The 17,005-nt window shown below is 42.0% G+C and overlaps 2 protein-coding genes across 6 annotated transcripts in view; one reads left to right on the top strand and one right to left on the bottom strand.

Moving 5' to 3' along the window:
• KPNA4 (karyopherin subunit alpha 4) overlaps nucleotides 1–13,229 on the bottom strand; it is a 24,912-nt gene extending 11,683 nt beyond the window's left edge. The window contains exons 1-7 of the mRNA XM_071752771.1: nucleotides 12,806–13,229; nucleotides 4,263–4,307; nucleotides 3,393–3,482; nucleotides 3,275–3,304; nucleotides 3,140–3,192; nucleotides 978–1,073; nucleotides 733–818 (exon numbers count right to left, since the gene is read on the bottom strand). Coding sequence (XP_071608872.1) covers nucleotides 733–818; nucleotides 978–1,073; nucleotides 3,140–3,192; nucleotides 3,275–3,304; nucleotides 3,393–3,482; nucleotides 4,263–4,307; nucleotides 12,806–12,874 — 469 coding nt within the window. The 5' untranslated portion in view covers nucleotides 12,875–13,229. The remainder of the gene's footprint in view (nucleotides 1–732; nucleotides 819–977; nucleotides 1,074–3,139; nucleotides 3,193–3,274; nucleotides 3,305–3,392; nucleotides 3,483–4,262; nucleotides 4,308–12,805) is intronic.
• The window catches only part of B3GALNT1 (beta-1,3-N-acetylgalactosaminyltransferase 1 (Globoside blood group)), a 26,167-nt gene continuing 22,205 nt past the window's right edge, over nucleotides 13,044–17,005 (top strand). For 3 of the 5 annotated variants that reach the window (XM_071752779.1, XM_071752784.1, XM_071752778.1), the window contains exons 1-2: nucleotides 13,044–13,176; nucleotides 13,540–14,081. The gene's annotated coding sequence lies outside the window, so the exon portion shown is untranslated. The remainder of the gene's footprint in view (nucleotides 13,177–13,539; nucleotides 14,082–17,005) is intronic. The other 2 variants (XM_071752780.1, XM_071752783.1) reach the window with 2 other exon arrangements.

Genomic DNA, 17,005 nt, shown 5'->3' with positions numbered 1-17,005 from the left:
CTCAGAACTAAGGTGCTTGCTTGCAAAAAGAGCTCCCAAGTTCTGTTTTACCAAGAGAAGTAATACTTCAACCCAGGGTATGCTTAGGAGTGCAGAAGGAAGTTGGCTTTCTTGGCAACAATTCCTCTCCATACTTCATTCCTCAAAACATGGACACCTTTTTCTTCAACTTGAAGACAGCCTCTTCAACTTGATTTTGGAGGACAGTTTGATGTCAGTGACCCTTTGGAACTTGGTCCACATCTTTCCCTCTCTCTTCACAATAAGACAGGATATTCCTCCATTTTAAGGTTTTGGGTTTGTTGGGGTTTTTTCCATTTTTTTTAATTTCAAGTTTTCTGCTGCTGGTTTGGTTTTTTTTTAATGTTTGAAAACTTGAAACCAGCAGACATCAACTCTGCTAAAATAGTGTGAGTTTCCAGAAGAGAATACTCACCACTAAGAAACCCAACTGAATTTAAAATTTGAGAAAATGAAGAACAAAAGCAGGTGTGCACTTCAACTGATGCTGCTTGCCAGAGAAGAGATAGAACATCTGCCAGAGGAATTCATGGGCAGATCCTTTAAAGGATTGACAACTCAATTCCAACCATCCTGGCTGTCACATGAAAGGACTGGTGAACATGCTTGAGACAGGGAATGTGGATGCTCTTTACAGTATCACTCAGATGACCTTTTTTTGTGGAAGCTACAGTGTGTGTTTTATCAAGGATCAAATACTACTGGACTTACTAGATTGAACTACAGCCTGTGTTTGTTCAGAGGTTCCAGAGGCAATGTTTGTCAAAGCCCAGGCAGCTTCAAACTGTAAAGAAGGACTGCAAAGTAAGAGAAAAAAAAAAAAAAAAAAAATATTATCATCACGTTAGTTTTCAAACCAGATTTAGGATGGTAGCTAAATATTTTATGGTAGCTAAATATTGATGTTGCAAATTTTTGCAACGATTAAAACCTTGTTGAGTTTTAGGAATACTCACTTGTCATGTCTTTCAAGACAGTGCACTAAAATAGGTAATATTCCTGATTTTATTAGGTCGTCAATTGGTGGATTGCGATCACTGGAAAGCAGCTTCCTGTTTAGGAAGAAGAAAAAACACCAAACTCAACAGATGAATGAGAAACTGTGACTGGAAAGGATCTCTGGAGGGTTTTTGCTCCAAGCAGGGTTACTCCTGGCACTAAAGGAGGTGTAGTTGAGGTTTGGAAACATCTCTGCCCAGAAATCCAGCACTGGCTGTCCCAGGGCTGCACAAACTTCTGGACTGGGAAGTGATTCCCCAGTGTCTCCCTCACACTCCCAAAACTTGGTTTTCCTCACTGCAAGTGGGGAAACCCCATGCAGTGCTACAGGCTCCAGCCTGCAGGGACAGAGTGGTTGGAGAGCAGCCAGGCAGAAAGGGAGCTGGGAGTCTGGATTGCCAGGAAGCTGAAGAGGAGGCAGCAGTGTGCCCAGGTGGCCAAGAAGGCCAATGGCATCCTGGGCTGGCTCAGGAAGAGCGTGGCCAGCAGGTCCAGGGAAGGGATTCTGCCCCTGTGCTCAGCCCTGGGGAGGCCACAGCTTGAGTCCTGTGTCCAGTTCTGGGCCCCTCAGCTCAGGAAGGAGATTGAGGTGCTGGAGCAGGTCCAAAGGAGGCAACTGGGCTGGGGAAGGGACTGGAGCACAGATCCTCTGAGGAGAGGCTGAGGGAGCTGGGGGTGTTGAGGCTGGAGAAGAGGAGGCTCAGGGGAGACCTCATCACTCTCTCCAACTCCCTGAAAGGAGGTTGGAGCCAGGGGGGGGTTGGGCTCTTTTCCCAGGCAACTCTCAGCAAGACAAGAGGGCACAAGAGGGCTCAAGTTGTGCCAGGGGAGGTTTAGGTTGGACATGAGGAAGAATTTCTTTCTGGAGAGGGTGATCAGGCATTGGAATGGGCTGCCCAGGGAAGGGGTGGATTCTCCATCCCTGGAGCTATTTCAAAAGAGCCTGGATGTGGCACTCAGTGCCATGGGCTGGGAACCACGGGGGGAGTGGAGCAAGGGTTGGACTTGATGAGCTCTGAGATCCTTTCCAACCCAGCCCATTCTATGATTCTATGAAGTGAAATTAACTTCTTTACAAAACAAAAATTACTGAAGTCTTACAAAACTGAAGCCACTGCTTTCATTGCCACTTTTTCTCTGGCTATTGTGGAGTTTATTACCAGTCAGCACAATAGAGATGACCCAAGTTATTATGTTACACCCTCGTGTAGCTTCTTCCTCCTCCACCCAACAAGGGAGATAAACCAGATCCTGGCTGCTTTGACAGTGTTTCTTTTTTCACTAAGGATATGTTGTCAGAGAGCAAGGTGTCACAAAAGTATTACTGCAAAGAATAGGAGTGTAGAAATTAATTTTTAATCCCCTTAGCTTCACCTTTCTGCAGTGAAGGAATTAAGGGGAAGAAAGGAAGGTTCTTGGAGGGGATAACTTGAGCTGCTGCACCAAATTTTTACTAAGAATGGGAAGAAAAATATAGTCAGCCTAACACATGTTTGTCAGACAAACACATGAAAGGCCTGACAGTAACTAGAGAACAAACTTTCCACTCCAGCTTTCTCCTGAAATCATTGGTGTGTTAAAGGGGGCAACAGGGCAAGAGGAGATAAAGAAAAGGTAGAGCTGTTACACAAAACACCTCAAAAAACAAAATCATAACAATGAGGGTCACGTGCAGTGTTCACAAAACAGCAGGTAAATGCTAAATTTAGGTAAGGAAAACTCCAAGAAGTACTTGAGAACCACTCACAGAATAAAAGGAATTCTGTGTAGGTGTATGCAAAGTGAGAAATGGGCTTAGTGGTCTAAGTCATGACAAAACTAGAAAAAAGATTAGGCCAGTTCTTTCTGTATTTAAAGCTAAAGACTTCATATTCCTACTAATTATCTATGTTACTCTGCTTGTGAGAAGCATCAAACACTGCACCAAGATAAATCCTGGTCTTTAATTCCAATTAACTCCTTGGTATTTTCATCTCTTTTAGTAAAGTTCATTTAGTTAGTTTTCTTCTTTAAAATCAGTGTGTGACATTTTTTCTAGTCAAACTAGACCACATTTTCTGAATTTAAGAGCATGACAAAGTAAGAATAAAAATAGTGCATTTGAGAGAAGTGTTCTTACCTTGCAGCTTGCACAGCACTTAGCTGTATACCCTGGTTGTCACTTGAAGCATTCTAAAATAAAAGAGAATTTAGACTCTTCACATATTTGTCACCATAACACAAAGAATGTTCAAAAAAACTGAATATTTTTTACCTGTACTATTGCCTCCAATGAAGTGTTTTGCTAGAAAAAACAAAGTGAGAAATTAGAAGTTAGAAATGTCTCAAGTACAGAAAAAGAAGACATGCTTGAGAGTTAATTTAATTCTTACCACTCTAAAGTCACCATCTACATCAGAATCTTCACAGATATCTTCATGGGGAACATTTCTCCTCTTTAGAAGATGCTCATCTCTTTTGTTCTAAAAAGGAAAAAGAGGTTAATCATTTAAAAACCATGATTTAGGGTGTGTGGGTGTTAAGAAAGGAACAGAAGCTTCTGTTTTAAACAAGCATTATAAACCTGCTTTCATTGATACTTTTCCAACATTTCCAACATTCAGAAAGTGTGTAGAGAAGCTCATTTTGGAAATCACTTCCTCCTAGAAAAATACTGCATCCAACTTTATCTACTTTTCCTGGAAGTTCCATGTGCACACATCCATCAACACTGAGATTAAAATCAATTTGTCATTATTTATAAGTAGGCAATTCCCAGAGCCTAGCTTTCCATTCATCTCAGAATTCAAGTTCATCTCAAAATAATTCAAGTTATTATTTTTCAAGTGCTGGTTTTCCAACAATTCCAAAATGTGTTATATTCATATATACTCTTCCACCATTACATAAATGTTGAACTATTGTTTGGGGGAAAAAAATAGCTTTCTGCCTATCAATTAGCAGGAAACACATCCACTTTTTATGAGTTTTTAAAATTAAAAATCTAGCTCAAGATGCAAGAATTGTTCCCTTCAACAGATCACAAATAAAATTCTGCTTTTCAGGACAAAAATTAAGGGACTTTCTTCTAAGCCAAAGTACCTTCACAGAATTAGTAAACATAAATGGTATTCTTGGACCTTCAGAAAGGACACAAACCAGTAATTAGTATTTTTTTAAGCCTTTAACAAAACTCTTAAATTTTCCTGAAATACCAACATAACCAAATCCCATTTGGTCAGACTAATGCAAACCCATCTCACCTTTCTCAACTCCACAACAACTTCATTTCTTTGTCTTCTCATAGTCTGAAAAGAATCAAGATGAATGCACATTATGTTCTGAATCTACACCAAGTCACCCCACAAGTTCTTGCACATTTATTTTGACATTCACACACTTTAAACACTACTTGTACACCCAGGATTTAATTAGAAAAGTAGTAATCCAACAGGGAAGAGAGATAATGGGACCATTTCTGTATTATTTCATAGTAAAACAGTCTCTTCATCTTCACATTGAAGAAATGGGATACAGAAGCAGTGAATAAACATGTGTCATATATTGAAATAAGCTGTGCATAAAAGATCAGAACCAAAAGCATCACAAACTAAAAGCAAGCATATTAATTTGCCCAACATTTATCAGCTTTCCCTGAAGGATTTTTTAAACACATACTCCTGGGGAACATGAGCCAAAACCCCACAGACATTTTTAAAGGAGGCATATTGGGAAACCTGAAATCTGCAAACTACCACCCTAGAGCTGGAGTGACCCTCCAGGTGATCCTTCACCTAAACAAAGTACAACTGCTGAAAGAATTCCAATAATTTATTCTGAATTTTTCAGAATAAACAGTTCTGGATAACACCAGGCTCTCTTTTGAATGATCCCTTGCTGATAAAGTGGGGAAGTTCAACATGAGCTCTCACTCACCCAAACCTCCACCACGTTCCTTGTGTCTCCCAGATATCCAAATTAATTTACACATTTCTGATATAAACACATTTCTATTACTGTGTGAAAACAGTACCAGCTCTGTGCCTTGTGAAACTGCTTTATAAACAAATTCAAATTAAAGAGACCTAGTAAGCAAAGCTGAGTTACAAAAAAATTATTTTTAAATTCAAAACACAAACCCTTTAGTATTCTAAGAGCACTTTATTTTATTTTTGGGGTCATTTTTTCTGTGGCTTTCATTGAGAGTTATCAGAAAATAAAAAGCAATTTTCCAGTATACATAAATCAGTTTGCTGCTGCTTCTGTTACTTACAGCACAAAGTGAAAACAGAAACAGAATCTGTCCATAGTGATTTTATTCTATAATTTGAACTCTGCAGTGAATGAGAGTAGCAAGTTGAAAACAATTGCATTTTTATTGTGACTTAACCATTCACAAGCCCAGAGAAAACTTGAAAACCTGGAGCATCAAGGACTGCAATAACACAGGATACAAGGAATGGCTAAAAGACTCTGAACAGCTCTAAGAAGTTCATAAGACAGGAATTAAAAGTTTGACTTTCAGAAGCATAATTAATTATTTTTAACAAAAGGAACATGCATTCTTAAAAATCAACTTCCCAGTTCTGAGCAAGAGAGTTTACCTGCTCAGAGGAAGGAGTTACCAAAGGAAAAAAAAAAAAAAAGGGGGCAGGAAAGAAGGTTAGTGGGAAAGGGATAGTTCCCCACTGCTTTGGAGGTACAACTTTTCATCACCAAAATGGAGCTCAGCATGAGAAAAACATACAGAAGAGGGAAAAAACCCAAACCAAACCACACCCACACAATGATAGCTTCCCACTAAATAAAAGGAAATATACAGAAGTGTACCTAATGCAGCTGCAACACCTGGAACAACTAGATAAGAACTGTAATAAGGCAGTACAGGCTGTCTGTCCCACACTAAAAAGCAAGTTTCCAGGATATATCTGCATCCTTAGAGAATGTTAACTCAATTGGTTAATCAAAATTAGAATTAATAACTGAATCTAATGCAGCTTATCATGGCTTTTCCAGGTTGAAACTCATGCTACAGCTGCAGGTGAGCAGTGAGTTATTTGATCCTGGGAAGGCACAGCCTGGGATTCACCAGCAGAGACCCAAATCCCACCTGAGTGATGAAAAACTCTGCAGGACAGAGCTGGAGGCAAAGAGAAGCACTCAGCAGCCATTCAGCTGTGCCCAAAGTTGCCTTCCTGAAGAAGCTGATGAGACCACCCACTATTTAAGGGCTTTGTAACTTTACAACTGACTTACCTACTACAAGCTCCTGCTCTAAGCCTGTAAGGTTGCACTCAGAGTTTCTCCTAAGTGTAATAACCTGGCATATTGAGGAAAATAATATGAGGAAAATACCCTGTAAAAAGGCTGCAGAATTGTAGCAAGCCCCTGATGATCTCAGGACTGTTAATTAACCCCTTCCCAATCCACAGTTGTTACTGCAACCTACCAGAAGCATTCCTAAGGAAAAGCTGTACTCCAGACTTCAGGAATGATATTACTGCTCCCAGAAAAGCTGCTGCTAACCAAGAGCAGGACCTGATGTATATTTTGAAGGAGTAATAAACCAAATTGCTGGAACACTAGCTCTAAAGGGTAGTAAAAAAAGGTTACTGGTGAATGCAAAAGGAAATGTATTCCAACTCAGGTGGTAACACATCTTCAGGATAAGCACATGTGCAAGCCAGAGATAAGGGGAGAGGTGAGTGAGACCAAAACAAATACACCAAGAAAAAAAGCTTCAAACATGTCATTTAAAAGTTGGACCTGAAAAATCACATGTAGTTTATCAGAATCAAAAATCCTGAAGCTTCATCAACACTGCTGGAGCAAAGAAGAATGTCCTCCCTCCAGACAAAAGCTGACAGGCCCCTTGGGTTTAATTCCTGCCTGCTTCTGAACAGCACCTGCATACCTGGGACTCACAAAAGCCTCCACATGAAAGACAAGCAGCCAGTGAAGTCACTCTTGCAGACAATTTACCAAAATAGGACTCCACTAAAATAATTTTCTGTGTAAACAGCAGTCAGTTGACAAACTGGTTAGTACTGGTCAGCTTGTCACTGCTCTTCCTCCTAGGAAAATACACAACAGAAAAGAACTGAAGTGAGGTCTGTCAAGGAGCTTCACAGCATCATCACCCCAGAAATCTGAGATGGTCTGGAGAAACTAACATGACAAACAGACTCAGGATCAACTTGTTCTTCTGGAGAACAGCTCAAAGGGCAGAAACAGAGGTAGAATGGTTTCTTGGCAGATGGCACTGTCATGCTAGGTTCTCCCTTCTGCTGAAAAAATGGACTTGCTTGTTAGATTTCTCTGAGCCAGGGCTCAGCTTGCACTAATGCAGCTGGGAGGGGGACAGCAATCTCAGCTCAGAAGTTCTAGAAACTGAGAATGGTCCTTGAGAAGTGCTCCAGTTTAAAAACAGCATTACTTCAGTATGAATTCATGTGGCTCTTCCAGTCATTGGATCCTGTTCTTCACTTGCTCCATCAAAAATCAAATGGACAAATCTATTTCTGTCAGCCTATAATTGCTACCCCTCCATCCTCTCTTTTTTTTTTTTTTCCAATTATATTTAGCCCAAGTTTTATCATAAAGGCTATTTTCTGACCATTAGTCATTACTGAGCCCTTCAGCTTATCATTAAAATCTTGTGTTAGCTGATGCTTGCAGGATCCTGATAACATTCCAGTGTTTTTCACAATGCCAGACAGAGATGAGATGTTCTACACTCCACACTTGGGAACAACTCAGATCTCTTAGCCCTGAGTACATGGAGCTCAGCTAACAAATCTTGACTCCTCATCCCCTGAATCCCTCCTCAGCAACCCAGACCTTTTCATGCACTTTGCCTGTGCCTTTACTGGTTTGCAGGGTAGGTTTTTTTGCTGTTATATTTCATCCAAGGAGCTCTGTTTATTGCACCTAGGAGGGCAAGGTCTGATAGCATGCAAATCATGCTGGGGCTTTACCTGGGCCTTTCAGTTTCCAAAGGAATTTGTCTCAAAGCAACATTTATTGAAAGGCATTTATTGAGCTAACCTTCCTTCCTAAAAGTTTCTACTCTCTGCTAGCACTGGTCTGGATCAAGGATTCAAAATGCAAGCAGAAAAAAATTAAAAAAAAAAAAAAAAAGGAGAGAGTGGAGGTCTGTGTGTGCAGTACTGTTTACCTCCCAAACCTTTTGTGTTTATGGCACTTTAATTATTTATTTTTTAATGCTACTTACTATGAGTCTCTGCACTTCTTACTCACTACACCAGCTCCTCAGAAAGCACCCAGTCTGCAGCCCAAAGTGGGAAAAGACTCCTCTATAACACAGAACATCCAGTGGAGTGAGCACAGCAATGACTGAGAAGCTGCCTCTTGCCCCCCACAGGTCTAAAAGGCATTAAACTACAAAATAAGGAAAGAATCCCTCAGAGATCCAGAGAGGTTCATATTTGGATTTGGTAAAAATCTTCATATTGTTTAATGGATTGATTTAGGGCCTCCTCTACTGATTCTGGCTCCTTTGCAGACTGGGACAATGAGGTCTGATCAAGATCATTGATGATTTTAAAGCCAACATGATCTCTACAAGCCAGCACCAGAACACACATCTCAGCAACTATTCCCCCTTCAGGATTCTAATGGGACTCTTAGTCACAAGTAAATAAATAAAAATCAATATGACATTGTGCAAGCAGATTCTAGTTTTTCCTGGAGAAGCTGTGCATGCCAAATAGAATGCCTTTAAAAAAAGAAGTATCACAGAATGATTTTTCATGACAAAATGAATGAGCTTCACCATAGAACTAAAAGCCAGCTTAAAGGATCCTATTTTTAACTGAGTGAAATTCCTGCTTTCCTTCAGTTCCTCTGCACTTGAGTGGCAAGCAAACTGTTTTGTGTGGGATACAGCAGAGGCTGAAAAGCTTCTAACTTCCTGTGAGAGCCAGTGCATCTCATAGCATTACCTCTCCCTCAGTCCTGAACCTTCCTTGGTGTTCTCAAACATACTGCTGGTGTTAGAAGTCCTCTGAATGCTGCTGGCAGCTTCTAAAATGTTGACATTGCTGATCTTCAACTATGAAGATTCAATGGCTGCTCCAAAATCAGTTTGAAAACACTGAATTACAGTATTCCCATCACTTCACATCATGCATCTCTCAATTACAGAGCAGAAATATCTATTTGACACTTCTGGTCTGGCACTACTGCAGCAATTCTTCATCTCTCACCCAGCAACACAGACAAGTCAGGGAAGAAAAGGCCAAGAGGAACTTGGGGTTTTTCAGTATTTCCACAGAAACAACATGCATTACATATTTATCTCATTTCAGAAAACCCAAATGTCATTCAAGCTTGACTGCTGCAGGAGGCAACAACAGAAAACAAAATGTTGAATCACTGGGTAAACCAAAATGAACTAAAAAAAAAAAAAACCCCATCCTAACCTTCTCTTCAAACCTTCCCAAAAGCAAGGCAATATTCAAGACCCCTGACATGCAGCACTAAGCAGAAATTCCTCAAAGCAAACCCTATGTCTGTTCAAGAAACAATGAAGAATTTGGACTTAAGGTCTTTCTACCTCTCCTCTTCTCCAGCAACAGTTAAGATCCAGTATTTGATTCCAAGGTCTATGGTGCTACAACTGAAAATAAAAACTCAAAAGAATATTAGCTACCACCAGAGCCACATGTACAAGAAATAAAAAAAAAAAACAGTTTATACTTTTTTCTTCAAGAAAAACAAAAAGCCCAAGCAAAACCTGTTCCTCATTGAGGACAGGAGTTGAACAAAGTTACCTTCAGTGGCTCTCCTAGTGGATAAGCAGTTGCATGACTTTGTATGAGTCTAAATAAATATTTAAGTAAGATTTTGGAGCTGGAGGTTAAAAAAAAAAAAATCAAATTGTGAAGAGTTGTGCAGTTCTGTAAGGCTAGCTCCTTTCTGTGCTGTAACAAGAGTAATTATTTCCCCTCCTGTTCCCCAGCTCTTAAATCTTAGAAGACTTTAACAAAGTGCTGAACACACTGGGCTAGAAATATTTATATACTAAATATATATATCTATTTATATATAAACACTATATAGAGATATTGCCTTAGTCCTGGCTGCAAATGATTTCTCTCCTGCCAGAGACTCTTCTGATATTAAAATTTATTCAATGCAGCATTTCTTTGAGAAGCACTATAAATAAGGAAAAAGGACAAGGAAGTATTTTATATTTCTGGTCACAATGAATCCCTCTCTCCCCAGTGTTGCCACCAATCTGTCACTTCAAAACACGTGGCAGGAATTGTTTACAACATAACATGTCCATGCATGCATGTTTACCCAATACTTAAGCATAAGAAGGAATTTTGCTAAACATCTTATGTAAAATAGGTGTGGAGTTTGTTGCTTCTTTGTTTTATAGTTGGTTCGTTGGGGTTTTTTAACCCTTTTTCAAGGGCAGAATTTGTATTTTTAGAAGCACATGGATATGGACTGGGAAGTGAAAGTCCAACTTGAACCCATTAAATGTGTGCTTAGAACTTTAGGAGACAAAATGCTGAAAATTCCCTGTCTTTTTGAAAATATACAATGGGCTCTTGTGAAGGATTGTACAATGTGACAACAACTGCTAGCAACAGAACTGTTAATGGACTGATTTGAGCAACATGAAATCAGTACATACCCTCAAATTTTTAATTTACAACTTGGGTGTCTCTGCTAATGTTGAATTCACCAAAACTAAACTGATTTATTATTTGTCTGCTGCTGGCAAATGGAGGTAAACTGTCACAGTGAAAAAATGAAACCAAAACCCCCAGGATGACCTCTGTTTTATAAAAGAAACCCATGGCTAAACAGACAATTTCAGCCAAGATATAAAGGGTGAAGAGTAAGGGAAGAGAGAAAGAGATAAAGATCAAATGTTGGCTTCCTATGTGAAGTCAGGAGACATTTTTCTGCTAAAAGCAGCACAGGAACACAGGTGCTCTGAACTGAATACTTATTATCAACTGTTGCTACCAGAGGATACTTGGCTCTGAGGGAACTTTACCAACATCTCTCACACTACTGAAAAAAGGGATGTGCAAAGCAGTTAATGAGCAAGAACGACAGCCATAAGCCTGGGCTATTGTATGAAAAATAGCAATCCAGGGGTAGTTATTTTAGGGACAAGCATATGGCCCAGGATTTGCTGGATAGATGTCAATATCTAAAATTTACCATGGCCCAGCAGTGGTTTATCACTGTGCAGGAGGCCATTTAAGTTCATCAGCAAATTAAAAAAAATACTGAGATGATACCTGGTGATACACACACGTGTTCTACCTGCATGTGTTTGTCCTGAACTGTCCTTACTTTGGCTGATTTACCTTAAAACTCAGAGAAAACAGAGTCATTCCAACCTATATTTTCCCTTTAATTTTGGTTTTTACTATGATAGCATCTGCTTTACAGTGGACCTTCCTAAAGATGCTTTTCTTGGACACTTCTCAGTTCGATGATAAAACAACTGATATAAAACCAAATTAACATCTAAGGCAAGAAGTTACTAAGAAAGCTAAAGACCCTATTAGTAAAGAGAGCAATCACCACAGTAATTATTCAAACACTTTCAGGATCACCCCTTTACACATAGCTGCATAACAAACACTTTTATCAAGTTAAAAATCGAGGTGGTTTTGACTTCTGAATTACCTAAATGGGAAACCTGGCAGATGTTTTACTGAATGACAACACAAACGCATCCTTTACTTAAAAGAAACACTGCACAACAGCCCTCACGTGAAAGATTAGCATGTTGTGTTATGTTAATCGTAGGGACACGGATTAAGGATGGTGAAAAGTAGAAATCAGAGTGCCAAAACCCCATTTCTGCATCAGAACCCTGTAATGACAATATTATGATGCAGAGGTTTACCCACCCAACACCCCTGGCCAAGTGTTTATGGGCGAGGATTGACACCTAATTTCAAAATGCGAATATTTAGCAAGCAATCCCTCGGCTCCTTTTCTCTGCTGAGCACCTCCATAGCTCCAATAATACACCCTAAAAAAAGTTTAGAGCCTCTGTACTCCAAGCCACAACTGTTCCCACGCTGGACCTAACCGAAAGAGTGGCTGTTAAAAAAATAAATTTTAGATTAGTTTTTTTTTTTTTAATAATAATAATCTTTACTACGAAGTGTAGGCGATAATTAATACGTTTATTCACTCGAGCATCGCTTCAGAGACACCCAGCAGAACGCCCAGCTGGGCCCTAATCCCTGACTCAGGCTTTCAAGGGGCTGCTGAGCGCAAGGAGCGATTATGAAGCTCCGGGAAAGAAGAAATTAAAAGCAAAGCCCTGCGAGCAACACCAAAATCCTCAGGCAGCACCAAAAGGAGCCGGCTTCTCAATTAACCCAAAACAACCTCGCCGAACCACCAGGCCGGTACCGGCCCACCCCGTCCCTCAGGGAAGGAGCGGCGGGAGCCCCCGGGGCTGCGCGGCCGTTGCCCCCCTCAGCTCCCGCCTCCGCGCAACGGCCGCGCCCGGGCTCCGAACCGCGGCCTCCTCCTCGTCTTCCTTCCTCCCTTTTCGCCTCCCTTTCCCCTCGCCTGGGCGGCGGGGAGCGGCTCTCCCGCCTCTCGGCGGGGCGGGCAGCGCAGGCCGAGGCCCCGCCGCGGGCCCCTGGCCGGCGGATTAGGAAAGACGCCACACGGAGACGGCGGCGGCGGCGGCTCCCACCCTCCCTCCCTCCCTTCTTCCCTCCCTGTTTCCCTTCCTCCCGCCCGCCATGGCCGGCCGGCCCCTCCCGCCCGGCGCCTGGCTTCTTACCTCCAGGTCGCGGCCTTTGTTCTTGAAGTTCTTCAGCCGCTGGTTGTCTAATTTCTCGTTGTCGGCCATGGTTGGGAGAGGGGAAGGGGAGGAGGGGGAAAGGGAAAAGGGGAAAGGGAGAGGGGAAGAGGGGGGAAGGGGGGGGGGGGATGAGGTGGGAGGGAGCGCGGCTCCTCCGCCTACCTCCTCCCGGGCTCGTACCCCTCTGCCCGAACCCCGCCGGGGTCCCGGCGCTTCTTTACCACCTCCGAGCCGTCCGCTCTCGCCTCGACACCCGCGGAGCCGGAGGAGGGGAGCGGGGAGGAGGCGCGGCCGCTGCCGGGAGTGCTCGGGGCGGCGCTGCCCGCGGCCCCCGGCGGCCGAACGTGCCGGTAAGGGAGGGGGAGGGGGGAGAAGAGGGGGCAGCCTCGCTCTGGGCCGGCCGCTCGCGCCCTCCCATTGGTTGGGGAGCCCGAGGACGGCGGCCAATGGGAGAGGGGAGGAGGAGGGAGGGACGTGACGTCACGGGGGGGGAGGGTGGGGAGCAGCTGGGTCGTTCGCTGCTCCCCTCAGGCGCCGCCGCCATCTTGGGTGGCGGTTTCGGCACCACCGGGAGGAGGAGCGGGGGGGGTGGTGGTGGTGGTGGTGGTGCCTTCCCCGGCCTCCCCACGCAGTGTTTTTCCTCAGAGGAAAGTCAACAAGGGGTTATCTTCCGTCCCTGATAAGACTTTTTTTTTTTTTTTTTTTTTTTAAAGTTCGCTGCCCCTCAGAGAATCGCCTGCGCTCCGCGCTGCTTCAGTGCCGGTTTAATAAAGTAAAATCAGGCGGTAAAAATCAGGCGGTTTCTCCTAAAAGGCAGCACGGCGGGGAAGGGGGGACCCGAGCTGAACGCGCTCGGCCCCCCCGGAGCCGCCTGAGGGGAGAGGAGTTCAGCGGCGTCCCGGCTGTCAAGTTTCGGGAAAAAAGTCCAGGGTGAAGACTGAGGAAAAGGAGGCACCGCAGCTGTCGCGTTTGGCACGGTTTAGATTTTATTCCAAGCGACTTCCCTAGACTTTGACCCTAAGCGCTAGCCGATTTTGGAAAGAGATGGAAGTGAAGTAGAAGATTTCAGCAGCAGGTTATTTGGGCAGCTTTTTGGGAGCCGGGGGTAAACTCCTTGAGAACTGGCATCGTCTGCGATACAGGATTCCGCTGTATTGGGCAATTACTCATTTTTGCTGCACAGTTCACAAATGAGACTTCGTGGGAGTATTTCTGATAAGAGATGATCGGCATTGGGAACAGAAAGTATTTTTCAGTAAGATGAGATTTCTTGGCTCTTTCTTAGCATGACGATGAGAAGCAGCCAGATTTGCTTGTTTGAGTCCAAAATAATCTTGCTGTAGTCTTTTGGATTCTGCTGTCTCAGAATTTTTTACATCTCACCAGTTTGATGATGACAGTCAGGTTTAGTGGCACTGGATTTTGGCCAGCAGCAACTGCTGTAACTCATTGCCAGGTGGTGATTGTAGGTGGACATAATTTCCAAACTAATCGAGAGCTTTCACCAGGTAGGCTTCTCACATTTGAGTGTAGTTATCAGTGTCACATACATTTGTAAACTCCCTTCTGGGGCTTAAAACTTCCTTCAAGGTGGCTTATAACAAGCAGCATTACTTAAGTGTTAAACAAACTGTAATGAGCTGCAAAAAAGGTCTTGAATTTGCATTCAACATACCAGCAAAGGGAATGTCAAGAGAATGCCGTTTGAACATAACCCAAGACATTCTGTTTGCACCAAATACTGTGGCTCTCAGAATATGTCCCTGCCTTTATTCAGGTAAATCCTAATTATGGACATTTTTTTTTTTTATTAGGAACTCATATCTGATGAGTTACCTCTTTAAAGTGACTCTTCAGAAATGCAAGAGGGATCTCCCACTTTTATAGCTCTTTTGTGATGTGGGGTTTTATTACAGAAGGTTTCTGGAAAGGTAGGGCAATCAACAATTACCAGGAGGAAAAAAAACACAAACGGAAAAAAACCCAAAAAACACCAAAAAACCAACCCCCCAAAGAAACAAACAAAAAAACCACAAAACAAACCTGATATTTACAAAGTATCCAGTGTTTTTTCTTCTCAGAGCTCACAAAGCCTGTGACATTTGGGATTCAAATTTAACCTGTGAGGAAAACACATTTAAAGTACCTGTTCCTTCCAACCTCTCAGAATATTAGAGGGAAAAAAAGCTGCTCTCCAGGCTGCCTGGGCTAACCTGGTTCCTTTTAACTGAAAGGAGGGAAGGGATATTAAAAGAAACAGATACACTTGCAGAGTTAAGAGGAGGGTAGTTTTTTTCCTGCTTCTGTAACTTGATCCAGAAAATAGTACCTCTGAGCACAACCCCCAGCACTTGCTGGAATGTGCACAGCCCTGATCCTGCCTGTAGTTTCTACTCACTCCTAATGACTGGAAAATAAAGTCAGGGGTTGTGGATATTCCTCACTGTTAAGTCCTGTGTGTTGACAGAACTCTGGTTTCACCAGCAGCTTTATGATTTTCCACAGTACTTTTGGAAAAAAGAAGGTGTGATGGGAGACTAGAACTAGGGCAATTCAGAAATGGGTCAGTATCAGAAAAAATAATTGCATTTTTCAGAAATGTATCAGTATCAGAAAAGATAACTGCATTTTTCAGAAATGTATCAGAAAAGATAATTGCATTTAGTTCTTGATGAAAGCACAGAGATGATGCTCATTCAGACTATGGGCTAGGTACTGTGTGGTTTATCTCCAGGAGGTTTCTCAGAAGATGAGGTTCTGTTCTAGATAGGAGGAGTTTTTATCATGGCAGAGAGAGGCAGAAGTCCCAGTTCTGAAGTCAGATTTCAAATTGATGCTGTAAGGAAACAAAAATATTCAAATATGTAAGAGGTAGGAATGGGTTGAGAACAAGAAATTCTATCAGCATGTCCAATTTTGGATTTGTTGAACAAAATTGATAGGCAGTTTCTCCTTGCTTTTAGCTTTTGCACTTACTGTTTAAGGGAATAATCAGCAAGTAAAATATTTGGTGTTACCAAATTGGAAATCTCTTCTATTCTCTTCTATTTTGTTACACTGACTTTATTTTATAACCCTGTATTTACAACTGAATGGTTTGAATTAACTGAAGTGAAACTCCCCAGTTTTCAGCTAATTTTCAGACATATTTTACCACTGTTTCCCTTTGTGATTAAAAGGGACATACAAAATCCTTCATATTTTTTATTCTGTCATCTTTTCAGCCCTAGCTGAACATAACTAATGTAATCACAGAGATGATATGATGGAAGTAATATTAAACTGGCAATCACACTCCAATACTTTTTACTGAATCACAACCTTTGACATAATAAAGGTATGAGATCCAGAAAAGATACTTAACAATAACAAAGATTGAACTAAAAACTATTAAAATAGATGTGAAAGTTCAGGATGCAGATCTATGAATCCATTATTCTGACTGGCTCAGCTGGTTCTACATTTGAAGTTCAGCTCCTTCTGAGGAAATTATGCATTGATTGGAGAAAATGTCAGGATTTATATGAAAATACAAATAAAAGTGTTGAAAATTTACTGTTCCATGATGACATGAAGTCATCAGTCTCAAAAGTAAAAGGCATTGTACAAATCTATCAATAATTTGCTGGCTACCTGTAGTGTCACCTCCTTTGAGGAAGAATTCTGGTCATCCTGAGAAACTCTTTTGCAGAATTAGTTTTAAAATTCTGTGTCCCCAAAAAGGTTTCTTTGTGAGTCAGTCTCCTAAAGCACACCTGAGGCTCTGTCTCAGCAGAAGATGGTTGTTAATAATGAAGCTGAACTCTAATACACTGGCACTGGGGTGTTACATTCCTGACCAGCCAGCCTGTGGAGGTTAAAATTATGTGGTACCTAAGAGTCAGCCCAGGAGTTTATGGAATGAAACAAACCCCATTTTGCTCCATCACTGCTCTTTTCTTTGCTAACCCAGACATGTCTCTGCTCATCCCACCTCTCCCATCTCCTGTCACCACTTTTAGCACTGCCTGATTCCACAGCATGTGGTTTGGGAGAGATAGAACCAGAAAGCCAGCACATTCTCCAGAGACCAGAACTGACTCAATGCCCTAAGTAGGCACAATGACCTTTTAACAAAGTCATCTCTCTGCTGACCTTCCCTCTGTGTTCTTGGAAAAAGATTGACAGAGACAAGGGACA

Source organism: Heliangelus exortis, chromosome 9 (assembly GCF_036169615.1).
Source record: "Heliangelus exortis chromosome 9, bHelExo1.hap1, whole genome shotgun sequence".
Classification (NCBI taxonomy): Eukaryota; Metazoa; Chordata; class Aves; order Apodiformes; family Trochilidae; genus Heliangelus; species Heliangelus exortis.
The sequence above is the reverse complement of the archived record's forward strand: the minus strand, read 5'-3'. Positions and strand labels throughout refer to the sequence as shown.